The 15,193-nt window shown below is 47.7% G+C and overlaps 1 protein-coding gene across 2 annotated transcripts in view; it reads left to right on the top strand.

Annotated features, from left to right (window-relative positions):
- PCK2 (phosphoenolpyruvate carboxykinase 2, mitochondrial) overlaps window positions 1-15,193 on the top strand; it is a 32,682-nt gene that overhangs the window by 1,913 nt on the left and 15,576 nt on the right. The window contains exons 1-2 of one of the 2 annotated variants that reach the window (XM_069634012.1): window positions 4,916-5,154; window positions 10,093-10,347. In XM_069634012.1, the coding sequence (XP_069490113.1) occupies window positions 10,181-10,347 (167 nt within the window). In that variant the 5' untranslated portion in view covers window positions 4,916-5,154; window positions 10,093-10,180. Of the gene's footprint in view, window positions 1-4,915; window positions 5,155-10,092; window positions 10,348-15,193 lie in introns of those variants that run through there. The other variant, XM_069634010.1, reaches the window with a different exon arrangement.

The following is a 15,193-nucleotide window of genomic DNA, read 5'->3' as shown; positions in this document are numbered from 1 at the left end:
AGGGATTGGGGTACGCAGCAACAGCATAGAGGTGGATGGCTGCATAGAGAGACATCACAGGGACCAGATGAGTAGTGGGTGCACAAATGTGTAATTCTGTGTCGGGCCGGGCAGAATTATCTAACACTTTTATTCCAGATTGCACACGGTATGAGGGTCCTCCATATCGGAAAGTGTGAGGAGACAGAAGAGACTGGGTTGCTAGAGTGCATGCAGGTCAGAATGTTATCACTGTTCGGGGAGCTGGGGGGGTGGGGGACATCGAATGTGTGTTGGTCCTTGAGGTTGCTGCCGGAAGATGAGACCACCCTGTGCCGTGTATGCGTGCCTGGGGCCCTGCTGGGATATAGCCAAATGGCCCAGGAGAGACCCGTGCGGTCCCTCTGTTGATATGGGAGGGTGCGAGGCTGCCTCGTGATAGTGTTGGCCATCCGGCCCTCTGGGTTGGTATCTGTGGACTGTTGAGTTGATGCTGTGGACGGCGTTTGTGTCCCTGGGCGGACAGCAGAAGAACTGACGGCTCACAGGGGTGTGTTGAAATATGAGGTGTTTCTTGGCATATGAAGTTCCTGCTGGAAATTGCAAACGACTCCAGAGTACCTACGGCGGTGGCGGGACTCGCAGTGGCCATTTGTAGGTGATGCCAAGAAGTGCATGTCCAGCAGTGGCTGTGGAAATGGGCGCCCGATGGACGCTGCTCATTCTGAACTGCGACAACACACAGGCGCCGAACTGACTGTAGACACGTCATCGAGACACACACCCTTCTTGGTAGGTTCAAGTATCTGTCGAGCCACTGAGTAAACAAACACACGACAGAGTTGCAGGCAGCAGGCCTTTAACACCAAACTTGGTTAGACTTGTTTTTAAAGGTCACAGACCGAATCCCAGAAACGCACAAGCGCGTGTGGTGAAATGTAGCTCGAGCAGACGTGTCGGAAAGCTCAGTAGAATTATCTCGCAGGTTGGGATAACATCCTCTTTTTTCACTAGGGAGTTGGTATAACCTGTTCTATGGGTTTAAACTGCCTTCCAGAGTGAGACTGACCGAGCTGCTGGAAAACAGTTGTGGGCTCCTTCCAAAAGGAAAGCGGTACCCAAGCACTTTAAATGTTAAATTTAGAAAAGCCTGAAATGCACCCCGATGTACTTTTTTAATAAACTTTGTGTTCTATTATTTTGTGTTGTGTTATCTTGTATTTGTATAGTGCCTCCTGCTAAATGGTGTGCCGTCAAAGCGCTCCGGCATAACATATTATTTTGTAGATCATTGAGGAGCTCATGCTGGCCTCCGGTGGCCTCTGAGTGGCCATGTGATATGCACAGGACATCACATCGGTCTCTACTACTGGGACGACTTTCTGATCCATGCCTCTTCATCGTGTTCCTGTGCACTCCCTACTGGGTAAATTCAGTTGGTTGCTGAACCTCTGGAAATCTTGGCTGGTCCCTTCCCAGGAAACTGAATTTATCAGGGGACTCGTCATCACCCAGCATGGGAGAGTATCCCAGTGAGCGTTTGGAACAAATTCTGTAGTCTGTTGACCAAAGATGAAATCTCGGTGCACCAATTGTGGCGGATGTGGCAGTGTCGATCTATATGGGATCAGCACAAAAGACCTGGAATGCTGAATGTACTGTCCCAGTGGGATGTTGCCTGAATGCACTACTGCAGGAAGACCAAGGTGCCCCCTAGCTTACACCTCATAGAGCGTCTTGGTGGTTCATGGACAGCCACCTTCTAGGGGGCAGGAGGGGCGGTTGGGTTCTCCCGGATCCTCTCCTGCCCCTGATCCTTGAGCAAAAACAAAGCGGTGATGGCTGGAAGGTTTAGAATGAATCTTAACCACTGGCATTGCTCTGGGCAACCCTCCAGACCACCGTTCTTTGCCTGCCGCGCCATTACAGAAGGGGAAAGACCATATGCAAATCAGGCTGGGCCCCACCCCAAAAGGGGCAGTCCAGCCCGAACTGCTAAGTCACATCCCTTCTGCACGAGACCTCAAGCATCCCCAAACATGTTTCACCGTTGTTGGGGCTCATCAGTGAGGAGTAGCTTGGGTCTCTAGGCCCAGCAGGCACGGGACCCACGTCTGGGCATACCTGTCCCACTTGGGGTGACAAAGCAAAAACAAAGAGGTGATGGCTGGAAGGTTTAGAATGAATCTTAACCACTGGCATTGCTCTGGGCAACCCACCAGACCACCGTTCTTTGCCACTCTGGGTTCCTTCTCCTTCCAGGACAAATAAGCAATTGATTTGGGGAAGAAGTCCTCTAACAAGAGACAGCTTTCAGCCATCTGAAGGGTTCTGCTTGTTGTGGCTCCACAGCTCAGGCAGGGGGTGGTCATGGTTCACACAGACAATTAAGTGGCCAGTGGACACGCTATCTTCGGGTGGGGGCCCACAAGATTGCTGGGCAGAAATCAACCTTCTCTCTTGTAGCCCCCAATATCCTGGGAGTGGAATGTTGGAGCAGACACCCTGAGTATTTCCCTATAATCTGAAATATTCCTGAAGAGCGATTGTGATCTGCAACAAGTTCAGGGTTCCCATGGTGGACCTGTTTGCCTCCACCCAGAATGCTCTTCCGATGTACATGTCAAGAGTTTAGGATCCTCTTAGCAGAAAGTCCTTTCTCTTTGCCTCTTCTCACTTCCCTCTCATTCCGAGGGACTTTCTCCTTTCAAAGAGGGTGAGGTTTGGTTGATTCTAGTGGCTCCATTCTGGCTGGGGAAACCCTGGTTCCTGCTTTTTCACTGCTCTCTGGTGTCCTGCGCCCTCCACATGGATCAATCCAATCCCTGGTGAGGTGACCTGCTCTTTCAGCTTCCACCCTTTCTCGCACTCCGTTAACAGCCTGGTCTCTGAACGGTGAGGGCTAGATAAAGCCTTTCCCCTGATCTTACTCTGTCAGTACATGATTGCAGGTACCTTGTCTACCCCTTAGGGCTTATGCTAGGCACTTGCGTTCCTTTATCAGCCGATTGTTTAGTCCCACCTTGATGCCCCTTCCTGTGTTTCGGGTGTTAGATTTTCTCTAACTGGGGCCAGCAAGAGCATTCAGGGCTTCCTGGGTTACCATTAACCCACACCAACCCGTGAGGACTTAGCTTCATCTGTTCTTCCAGGTATAGGAATTTCTCCCTCTGGTTCTTAAGGTCATCTCTGCCCCTCCCTTTGAGTTGCTGGAGATGTCAAGTAGCCTTCTTTAAGTGCCTAGTGGCCGTGGCTTCCACCCACAGGGGAGGGGGGGATTTATTTATTGGTCACTTATTAGGCGCTTATACAGAAAGCAAATACTGTTTCAAAGCACCCACAGGGCAACCAGGAGGGGACAGGGGATGATAGAAAATGTAATTACAACAATAATAAATAAGTTAGTTAAACCAAAGATGGTGGGGAGGGGATGACGAACCTACTATGCCTTGTGAGTGTTAAAAACAATTGGGGACCTTTGTTGCTTACAAACCTTATTTATGGTTTGTGCCAGAGGGTCCGGTGTTCCGAACTGCTCCCCTCAAGAGTCAAATGTTGTTTCAGGTTTTCATCTGATCAATGACTTGGTCCTTCTCGCACTCCTTTCATTTCGTCTGCTGAAAAACAGCAACCCAAATGGGCGGATCAGGAGAGTCGTCAGTTTGGGGTACAAGGTTTCTGGTCTGCCCCTACCCTACCTGTTGGTTCTGTTCAGGGCAGACCTATTTGTATTATGCCCACTTTCTGGGTGGATGGACTTCAAGCATGTAACAGTAGGGCACCTCAGCAGGGATATCACATGGGCGTCTCCTGTGATCTTTATTATATAAACTGTATGTTGGTATTGCAAGGCAGTCCTTCAGGTCTGTGGTTCTGCTTAGCATCAACGTGTAATGTACTCCTTACATTTGGTTTGTTTGCTTGCAGTTGGGTAGTTGACAATTACCCTGTTCCACCCGCTTCCCCACATATTACTGGGTATATCCTCGTCCAGTAAGGAGAGGTCGAGGAGGTGATGTTCAGATTACTTACCAGTAATCCATTTACTCTGGAGTCCTTATCTTCCTTGTCCCAGGCATAATTCCACTCCTGCCCTCCCAAGTAGGGGCACTTGCTGGTGGCTCCCAGGACCCCCCTTGTTAATCTGCATATTTAAGTAACTTTGGGTCTCACCCTAAGTTACTAGGGGAATCCAGACGTGGACCCCTTGCTCACTATTCTTAGAGAGGCACAGATCCACCCTACTGATGAGGTCCAACCAGACCGAAACACGTGTCTGGGGTTTCTGTTGGTACTCTTGTTCAGAGGAGAATTGCCTAGCATTTCGGTGCTGGACTGCCCCAGGGCAGGACAAAGACTGATATGTCTAGGATATTTCTTCTTTGTGAAAGATAGTGAGCTAAAGACTCTGGGTAAGTTTCTCGTAACCAGGACTAATGTCTGGCAGAGGGACTCCCAGGACCCCCCTTGTTAATCTACATGCTGGAGTGCAGGCAGAAAGATGATTGGCTGGGCGGGGGAGAAGGGGGTGCATGTCCTCCTCCTCCCGTATAAGGAGAGTTCTCAGGGGTCACTACAGGTAATGTAGATTTCCAGGGAATTAAAAGTAGGTAGTTGCCTGACAAGCGATACCTGATTAAGTACTGGGACGAGGAAGGGAAGGGCCGACGAGTGGCCGGTACATAATCTTAAAGGGGAGCAGACTGGATAATGTTTCTCTGTGGGATGGTGTACTTGGGGTCAGTCTCACATTCATGATAATGTTTCATCCCTGTGTGGCCCTTGAGCCACTGACGCGGATATGTAGCCTTATTGCGACGTATGGGGCGCGTTGTCGGTGCACCGTGGAAGGTGACGTCATGCGGCGTTGCTGACGCCCGATCTCTATGGTCACGTCAGGGTGCCGTGGTGACCTCGACGTCCGTCTCTGCTCATGAAAGCCTTGGCGCTGCGGCGCGCGAAACAGCGACTCGTGGCGAGGGGAGACTCTCGGGAGAGAAGAGCATGAAGAGGGCGGGCCTCCTGAAGCGGGAAGGCTGGAGGAGGGCCTGGAGGGGACCGAGGACTGGAAGTGGGAGGGCCGGGGATGACAAGCTGGGCGAGGGAGGGTTAGGGGCTGGGCCTCCACGTGTCAGTACCCTGTGTACGTGCTGCCCAGCTTGGCTCCACATCTGGGTGAGAGGTCATGGGCGAAATACCTTCATAAGGGGGGGATGGTATAGGTGCATTCCGGGGCTGCCACAAGAGCGGGTTTACAATAGGAAGCAGATGTTTAGAACTACGCGTACTGCTCTGGACCACCCCCAAATGTGGCTTTATCCAGTCCATCCCCCCGCCCCCCCTTTCCTCTCCCGCCTTAACGTCTCGGTATCTTCCATACTTCTCCCGAATCACTTGTTTACGGCTCTGACACCTTACTTCCTCCTTGTGACGTGACTGGTTCTCCCTGCCTGACCCCACCGCGCCCCCTCCCCCGCACACCATCAGGTACGTGTAACTCGTTGTGCTACGACAGGGAACTGACGGGACACCCTGGGTCTACTCACAATTTCCCAATAAGACCAAAGGGTAAGCAAGCAGTATACTCCCTTTACCCACTCTTTGCTCTCGATAGCTAAAGGACCAGTTTGGGCGGGGAGGGACGGACGCCCGGTAGGATGCAGATGACCACCCCCTCGCCTTACGTACTTCAAAGACCCACAATGTCTAAGGGAGTTTAGGGCTATGCGGTGTGTGCAAAAAATGTCTGGTAACTCCCAATTGTTTCCAAATATGCACACGTGCCTTTTACACCCGAATGAAATGGGAAGATATGCATACACATTTATATCTTATGTAGCTACAAACGCACAAGTGTACACGTGTAACACTCTTGCTCATCTTCAGTGTTTCGGCCCCACCCCCTGACTGCACACCTATTAATCTGGCCATACCTCCAATCTGCACATATATATGTGCTCGCACACTTTCACGCAGTGTTACAAACTGCCCGCACAACTGGATCCCTGAGTGCAGACAGCCTCCGGGTGCACAAGTATTCCCGAACACGGCCTAAGCATCGAAGTTGCAGGGAGATAATTAGTTATTGCCTGTAGTATATTCGAGCATGGCTAGTGTTGGGGAGAATTGTCAGTTCTGTACTAATTCCCTTCAACCTTAGAGACCCCCAGCTCCTTGTGTGTTGTGCTATTATTATTTTTAATTTTGTTGTTGTTTAAACTCTTGAGTCAGTGGGGCTTTTTTCTCACTCGTGTTTTGTTTTTTTCCTTGATTTGGAGTTTGTTTTCACTGTTTTTGGAGTCTGTCCAACTCCATAAGCATCTGCTTTTTGTATAGTGACACACAGCACCCTCAGTGCAGTGTCACCGAAAACGTCTTTGGATTTCTCTTGAGGTTTAAATACATTTTCTTGGGTCAACTACTGTTCCCAAGAATAGTAAGGTGAAATCGATCTTACTTACCTTTTTCCTTTGTAGGACTAGCACAGACCATCGTATGTGGAGTGCTGGGGGTTACATAGTAGCCCCTTATCCTACTTTATCATGTAGCATTTTTGTTACCCTCACTACTCTTAAATGGCTGGCAGTGGTTTCATTTTTACTACCAGTGTGCTTTTTTACCGCAGGCTGAACCCGCTGCAGTACAGCACCCATGGGTATCAATTTTGTCAAAAGGGCCCCGTCTTCTTTTTCGCCGTGTTCTGTTTGAGCAGTCTTTCTTGGTGTTTACTCTGTGCGCTGAGACAGATTTGAGCCCTTTTTGTGTTCTGCCTTTGGCAGGCTTTAGCCCCTGACTGGGCTCAGGAACCAGGGCCTGATTGGCTGTAGCAAGACTGAATAAAGCTGGACCACTTTTCTTCTAACCAGAGGTTCTGTGTGTGCTTCGGGGTACTTGCCTTCTTCCCTTAAGTCGTGCTGACTCACTTGAGATTTGCACTTGCTTAACTTTCTTAGTTGATTTCAACTCCCCTTTTGCACAGGCCTAACAGCTTGTGTGTCTTCAATGATTTCATTGAACTATCTGACTTTGTGAAAGACTTTCTCCAAGAAGTGCATCAGTACTATAGACTTTGTCCAAATGACTTTGTCTGTCCCAGCTCCCTAAAGGCACCTTTCTGAATCAATTTACTTTGGCATTGCTTGTCCTTCCATTGGTTGTAGCTTGTTGAATACTGTTTTATGCGGCAGAAGGCTTATCTAGATCTCATTGGAGGATTCAGTTGTCCTCCCATTATAAGAAACTGTTCTAACCTTTATATGTCCCCTTAACTTTTACTTCCTGAAATTCGGAATCTGAAAAGTATACTGGTGTGATATATTAATGCAATACTATCCTTGTTATTGAAATCGCTTCAGGATGTGGGAGAATGTATTGTCATCTACAAAGAGTATTCACTAGCATAACTTAAAGTTTGCTTGAACATTTACAAATAATTGCCTTTTTAAATAATGTTGCGTTAAAACTGATGTTAGATTATTATTTTTAACTGAAACCTTGAGTGTAAGTGTTACTTGTATTGACTGATTTCATCTGTACAGCTCACATTTACCCCTCTTGAGATAGGCCTGGCTGCTCAGTCACACTACCAACTTGTGTAGTACAGATCTATACCAAAAGGTGGGTTACCTAATGCTGAGCAGATAAGTCTTGTGTAGTCGCACACAATGTGACTCCACCAATTCTTACCTACAGCTAGCATTTGCTGGGAGCGATTTAATTTCTTTCTGCATTATATATGAACCCGGTTAGCTTGACACTGGGATACCAGGAGCGAACTTTGACATGTATATATTAATTGAAAAAACCCTTGTTAAGGTGATCAAATTTAATACAACAAACCCTTAAAATATAGCACTCATTTGAAGCGAGTCCACCATAACTTTGTGCCCCCTGTTGGGCCACGTTTGACCACGGTGATGGCTACACAGAAGTTAATATTTTATTATATTATACTTCCTTTGGGGCCCACTAGGCATGACCTTCGGCCATGGCAACTGTACATGTTGCACCGATACATTTCTCTGAGCCCCACCAGCTATGGCCTTTGGAATAAGATCCATTAACCCGTCCCTAAGTAGATGTGATCACTCTAGGTGTAACATTTCCTTTTTATCCACTCGGGATTCCCCCAATAATGGCAATGAACTACACATGGCTGCGGTATTCCCCCTGATAATCTGACTTTAGAAATTCAAAAACCTCCCAGTCCACCAAGTGTCCCCCCACCCCCCTACTAGTTCCATGGTCCCCTTCCTTCGCCACAGCTGCTTTTTCCCTTCCTGGACCTATTACCACCTTTTTGACTTTTCTATTCATGTGACACATTTTCTATTCCAAGTGCGTCTTCCTTTATAGCCGTGGGAATCTCTCGAGATCCCCTGGATAATCCAAAAACATTTGACTGTAACTGTTCCTCCATACCAGCCCCAGCTCTCCAATTTCACATGGCATCCTCTTCCCCCTCAGCATCGACATTTGCCTCTGAAAATATGACTGATCTTTGAATTGTCATATGTATCTGTTTTGAATTTATCTGTATGAAAATCCTAAAGTGATTTGGGTTACCTGTTGGCAACAGGCTGGTTTGAACTAAAGTTGTATTGAGTTTCCATAGGCCCGGGGACTATACCCCTTTGCACCAGAAATGCCATTAGAAACCCGTCACACTGTGTTAAGAGGTATCTATATTGGGACACGCTAGTAGAAGTTGAAACAGTAGTGCCCCTTCCTTATATCCTCTTTTCCCCCTCCCCACATCTAGCCTAATGCAACTGCCTACTTTTCCCTCCTCCACATTAGAGCAATTTTCGTTTTCGCATTACCCCTGAAATTGCTTGCATCGAGCAACAAAAAGACCAGATTTTCATTTCTGAAAAGGGTCTGTGCAAAGCACCATGGGAGATTGAGCTATATTTTTGTGAACAGGGGCCTCCCTTCCCCATCACACATTTTTAAAAACTCCTGGACGGAATAACCCCAATCCTGTCCCAAGTCAATGCTTCGTGCCCAAGTTTTCTCATTTGGGCCACACTGCAGTTTTTGTGCGTCAGCGTTACCACGTTTGGGCTTTTTCCACTATGGGAAAAAGAATGGGAGTAGGCTGAAAGCGGCGTTTTAGTTGTTGCTTTCATTTTTTAAGAAGTCTTTGTCAAAGTTTCTTGGGGGGCCGTGACAAACGTTGGAAAATATCAGCCATATCTGTCCTGCAAGTGAAAAGTTATTAGCAATAGATTTTTTGGGGGGGATTTCCTATGATTCAAGGCAATCACCTTAACACCGCTCTATAAAATATATAGAATTAGGACACCTCTAAGATATTTAAAGCAAAATGGGTGCTGTATCTGGACACCAACCACATCATCTTCTAGGTCCCAGCTCCTCAGTGATACCTTCCAGAACCAACAATTGTCACAAACTGGTACAGCATGTCGTTTGCTGCATTCATCAACCCTTACAATAGCCCACTGTTGTACATCCTTTATCAATTGATAAAGCACCAGATGGGGACAGGTCTGAGCAATGTATGCTACAAAGAATCCGAAAAATCTGGCAGCTACACATTTACATCATATGTAGCTACAAGTGTAAACATGTAACACTGTTGCACGCTAATCAGTGATTCAGCGCCCCCTCCTTCGCGGCATGCCTATTAATTCTGGCAAACTCACTCTCAACTTGCATATATGCATGTGCTCCAACACAATTGTTTGCAGTGTTCCAAACCGTGCGCGCACACATGGATCCATAAGTGCACACAGCCTCCGGATGCACAAGATTCCCCTTCGAGCCCCCGTCAGTTCTACAGCTCTTTATTATCCCCTATCTCTTCCTTCTTTCCCTGACAGTCCCACATCTCTTCCCATCCTCCCTTCTCTTCTCTGCCTTCTACCACTATACGCATTTGTATATGGCCATGCATAGCCTCCATTTCTTTTCTTTTCTCCACCCCTTTGTGCCCCTGTCAAAGCTGCACTGGTTTCGCTCTCCTACATCCTCCTGTCCATCCCTACCAATGCCTATACTCCTTGCACCCGACCAATCCTGCATCATCACCCTCTAGCCATCCGTCATATGGCTCTCTCACTCACTATGTAATCTTTTCTCTCTTTTTAGGGTTTGTTCCCATTCATTGAAGCAATGGGTGGCTGCTCAGAAGACCCCATGTCGCTCAGTCCATGCCCTGCGAGTCCTCAATGGGGACATGGACCGGCTATCGGGCAGAGTGCGGGAGTTTGTGGTGAGCAGCGCCAACCTCTGCCAACCTGAAAGCATTCACATCTGCGATGGCACACCAGAGGAGGAGCGCAGCGTGCTGGCACTGCTGGAGAAGGACGGCATGGTCAAGCGGCTGGGAAAATACGAGAACTGGTGAGTACATGCATTCTTCAGGGGGGCACTGATAACAGGATGGTCACTGAGAAAGTGGGTGTTGTGTGGGCACAAAGTTTGCACTGTGGGGTGACATGCAGCAAAGAAAGGCAGGATGGTATCATTAAAGGGCAGAGACTATAGAAAAACGAACTGGTGTGAGCAGGCACTTCAAAGGCCGACCTATGCAGAAACTACAAGGGTGAGCACTGCTACATTATGACGGCATGGTGAGGACACATGGCCGTTATAAGAACTGTTAAAAATGGGTGCACACCGAGTGGAAATAACAAGGAGGCACTCTGCAATATCCTTTTCTTCGAAGTGTTGTGGGCAATGCTTCTGACCACTGTAAGAAAGCACTTCCTCCATCTGGGCAGGGCTAGTAGGCCCTTCTCTTCTGCACTGAGAAAGTCACTCCATGAGGACAAGAGCAGCATCTGTCAAGCCCTTCTGCTCGCGCTCCTAAAACCAAGATGGCCACACGATAAGATCTTCAAAAAAACGGAGTCCTAATATGCCTACAGCATCCATAGACCAACTGGGAGGCTTATGCCCACTGTTAGGAGGCAGCAGCCATCTCTCCAGCCCCACCTCTGCTTAAGACTCTTCTTTCCAATGAACACTGAGGGTCCCATCCTCCTTCTGGGCATATTCACAAGAGCCTTACCTTCTCAACCGTGGAAATGTTCCATCTTCACAACTGCGCTATGAGTTATGCCCTTTTTTTCATCATGAACGCTGAGAAGAGTAGACCCTGTCCGCTAGTAGAATTTTCTAACGCTGGACGGGCTGAGGTCGCCCTTTTTCCTCCTTCTGCTGGCCACTTTTCAGCTTGACCTCTCCTTCTCATGGGCACTTGAGATAGACGGCCCCTCCTCAGCGTTTTGAAGAGGTCCGTATTATTTACTTGGCACCACACGCAGGGCCTCTTGCTCACTTTAGCGCAGTGAGTATTGCAACAATGTCATGGATTTTTCTGATTTTGAGCACTGTTGGTCATAAAGCTATGCTACGCAGAGGCTACGATTTTCCATTTGAATCGCGGTCAGCTACACTAAATGTAAATGTTTGTTTTCTGAACCAATCCCCTACCAGTGCATCGATAACAAAGTTGGAACTGTTCTCGTCAAAAGAAGACCAACGTATAGAAAGAAATCCCCAGTTGGCTCAACACTGGATTTAACTTAATCCCTGTCCTGTATGGAGGCATGTTTGTTTTAGGGAATAGTCCAAGGACAGTGTTGCAGGAATCGATGCATTTATTTATTTGCACTGTCCTGATGTTGGTTCAAAAGCCCATCCTCCTAGTCCTTGGGCAAGGTTTAATATACTTAAACGTATGGCTCTTATCGTAAAGACTGGTCTGCTTGGCAACACTGTTCTAGTTGCTTCTTTTCCCTTATGTGTTTGATATTTATCCATTTAGATTCTCATTTCTGTCGCGTTACAATAAGCGAACGCAGTGCAAAAAAGGATGTCTAAAAAACGGGATCGAACTCATGAAATTGATACCCTAACCAAAGAATATCAGAAGACCAATATTTTCTTTTTGTGAATTTCCACAATGAAATATGCTCTGATTTGAAAAAGGCAAATGCCGAAACACGTGTCATCAGTAAGGGCACACTGATCTTTTTCATTAAATATCGGTGATGAAAATCCACTTGGCGCAGGTCTAAGTGTGTATATTTTTTAAAGGTTTAATATACACTAGTACTTGAGTTCAGCTTCTCGAGCCCCGCATGCACAGCAAAAAACGTCATCTGATATATACACGCTGCATCGTTCTGCACCATACTAATCTTTGTGTTTGAGACAGATTGGAGGTTTTCAGTCGAGACCCCAAACACCACTATCTCTCTTAAACCAGCAGACCATTTTCCACCAAGGGCCTCCTCATGCTAGTGTCTATTATAACTGAAATGCATTCATAGATATGGTAAACGACTAGAGATGCCGACTTTTAGTAAAAAATAAATGTCAATGGGACACCTCCACAACGACACTGATGGGTTGGAGGGAGATCTTTTGGCTCAGTCCAAAAGAATGAGAAGGGTGGTAGGACATAGGGAGGGTACATACAACTACCACCTGCTGGAATATCCAAAGCAATGGACTTGACAGAAGACGTTTAGGTGAATGCCATCGGTTTAAAAGTCAGTGAGATCAATATCTGGTAGAGAAATTCCAGAGGACCCCCACACGTGGGTGCCACAGAGTGCCGTTGATGTTTCTTCCACCAATAAGCAATTGGGAGATGTTGGCAGAAGATGGCCCCATCACTAGAGTTCCAAAAGGAGATGATGGAAGTAGGGCACTTGCCATCCCGGGATGAAGAAACTGTTGCCCTGATCCCTGGAGGTGAAGTGGCGCCCACTTCTGGGTCTGGTGATGCAGGTGCAGTTAGAAGCTTTTTGGCCTATGGCGCTTTCGAGCAGGAGAGGTAATGCAGTTTGCCCCACTGGATCATGTGGAAAGAGTAGTCTAGTCGTCGCTGTCTGGTCTTCTGGAGAGACAGAGCTTCGCTGTTGAATTTGAAGTGTCCAAGAGTGGCGCTGCAGAGATTCTGTCATTTCTCGAACCTCAGGCCTCCGGCGTGCAGTTTGGGAGCTCCAACAGGCCATGGGAGCTGCTTTATTTCCCCTCAGTAGGTAGTGGGTGAACGAGGCACCCAACCCCCTCAAACAAAGTGGTGGTGCATCATCACACTCAGGAAGGGCTCAGACACCAAGGAAGGGAATAGACACTATCCCAGAGGCGCATCAGCATATGCCGGTCAGAACTGGTGACTGACTACAGGGATCAGGCCCAACTAATCGCATGTGTGTTTTTGCTGCATTTCCTGAACTGTTACACATTGGGAGGGCAGACTCCCATTCCCCCCCAACCCTCCGAGTACCACAAAAATCAATTCAGAAGGCACCCCACCCCTTCCTACTCATTAAAGAAAACGCTGCAAAAAATGCAGCAATATGGCCAATTGTGGTGAAACTGCTGTTATCGAATAGGCCGGTATCGACCACATGGAATACAGGATTACTGCGGCCGCCGCCGCCTCCTCCCACACACAGACAAGCGAAGACCATCTCCATGTATCCGACCCTGCTGTCCCCTATGACTTGAAGCAAATAACGTAAGCACGCAGCCCTTCCAGGTGCTTCAAGTACACCAGTAGTGAAAAGTACAAAGCCTGTGTCTGCAGGTCCACCACACATACGTGGCATGTGAATGTCTGCGCTTCAGTGCCCCCTTAAACCATATGGCTTTGGCTCAAGTGTTCTGTTGGTGGCTAAGAACAGAACCTATTTCCATTGCCTCGAAGGATGGAATCTTGTCTCCACGTCTGGGCTCCTATATAGCCTTTCATGCATGTTTGGCCACGGATGGCACTTTAATGGCAGACGTGATGGACAACCCAAGAGTCTCAAACTTTCCCAGGAGGGCATGAGTCTGCGCACATTAGCTGGCTGTGTTTGACACTGCAGCTCTGGGGCAAAGGGATACCCAGATATTCAAAATCTGAGGCTAACTACACTGGCCTGTTTCCCATGAGCTGATTTCCTTTGTCCCCTCTCTACCACATACCATAGGTGGTATTGACTTGCGTTTTTATTTTTGGGCAATTTTAAGAGCCTACAAAGTCTCTGATCTAAGCTCACAGGTGCGACAATTGGACCCTTGAGTGGTGCAAGGGCCAGGTTCTATGAACCCATGTTGATGGGCGCTCCATCAGGATTCCAGGCAAACATCACTGCAGGGTACAACCTGTATTTGTTAACAAGGACCCATTGATCTAGCCTTTCCCATAATGGTGCTAAGTGGCCATATTGGTCACAATGGCAGACAAACGTGTGAGCTCGGTGGCCACAAACCAAACCTAAGGACATTTGTGTGATACCACTCTGTAGAAAATTGTGGGTGGACACCATGGCAAATCAAAGTAGCTGCTGGTAAGTGTGTTTGATGTTTTCACCAATCCCTTTACTTTTTTTTTTCCTGTATAGTATGAAGCTGTGCCACAATGAAGTGCTACTATCAATGGGGCGACCTCCATGCTAGACAGGTTTCTTAGCAAGGTTAAGCAATCCCCAGGCCTAACAGGAAGTAACTTTGTCATTGTAAACTTTGAGGCTACTTTGCTGCTTCCGAGGGGTGCAGAGGGTGAGGGTAGGTGCCACAAAGCCCTGTAACCGAACATAACTGAGATCCCGTCGCTCAAACTGCAGGGAGGGAGCACTGTGAGAGGTCGATATATACGGAGACACAAATGTAGTGTGTTGAAGCCTTTGAACTGCAAACTGTTTCTCTAAAACAGACCGCATTCAGCGTTGGGACAATTGTTGCAACCAGGATTGTTCATCTGGTGACAAAGTCCTGAGGGCTGACTTTGAAAAACCCAGCCATCTTACTTGCCTACCCCTTCTCTGAGCGTTTTCGAGTGCAACAGAACTCTTCACGACTACCTCAGCATGTGATGCTTCAATTTAGTGGAGCTATGATCAGTTTCTGACTGGCATCATTGGCTACTGAAGAGCTAAGTTTTCCTATCACCTAATACCGAGATAGCTGCTAAAGAGGATGGAGGGTCTTCAACCCCCACACTATCAGAAGTCCCGCCAATATGGATCTGGCTGCTGCCTATCCAGCATCGGTGTCCAGAGACTGCGCCATCTCCCTAGTACATCCATGAACAATTTAATGCCAATGGCGTATACTTCCACCAACTGTGGCAGTTGGCCCTTGTCAATTTGGTCAACTGCTTTTCCTCTTGAACAATTTGCTTTCCTGATTGCGTGTGACTGTTCACCTCAGTTTGCACCAAAGGGACCGAGGGAGGGTCTCG

This window comes from Ambystoma mexicanum, chromosome 13 (assembly GCF_040938575.1).
Source record: "Ambystoma mexicanum isolate Mex_15411 chromosome 13, UKY_AmexF1_1, whole genome shotgun sequence".
Taxonomy (NCBI): Eukaryota; Metazoa; Chordata; class Amphibia; order Caudata; family Ambystomatidae; genus Ambystoma; species Ambystoma mexicanum.
The sequence above is the reverse complement of the archived record's forward strand: the minus strand, read 5'-3'. Positions and strand labels throughout refer to the sequence as shown.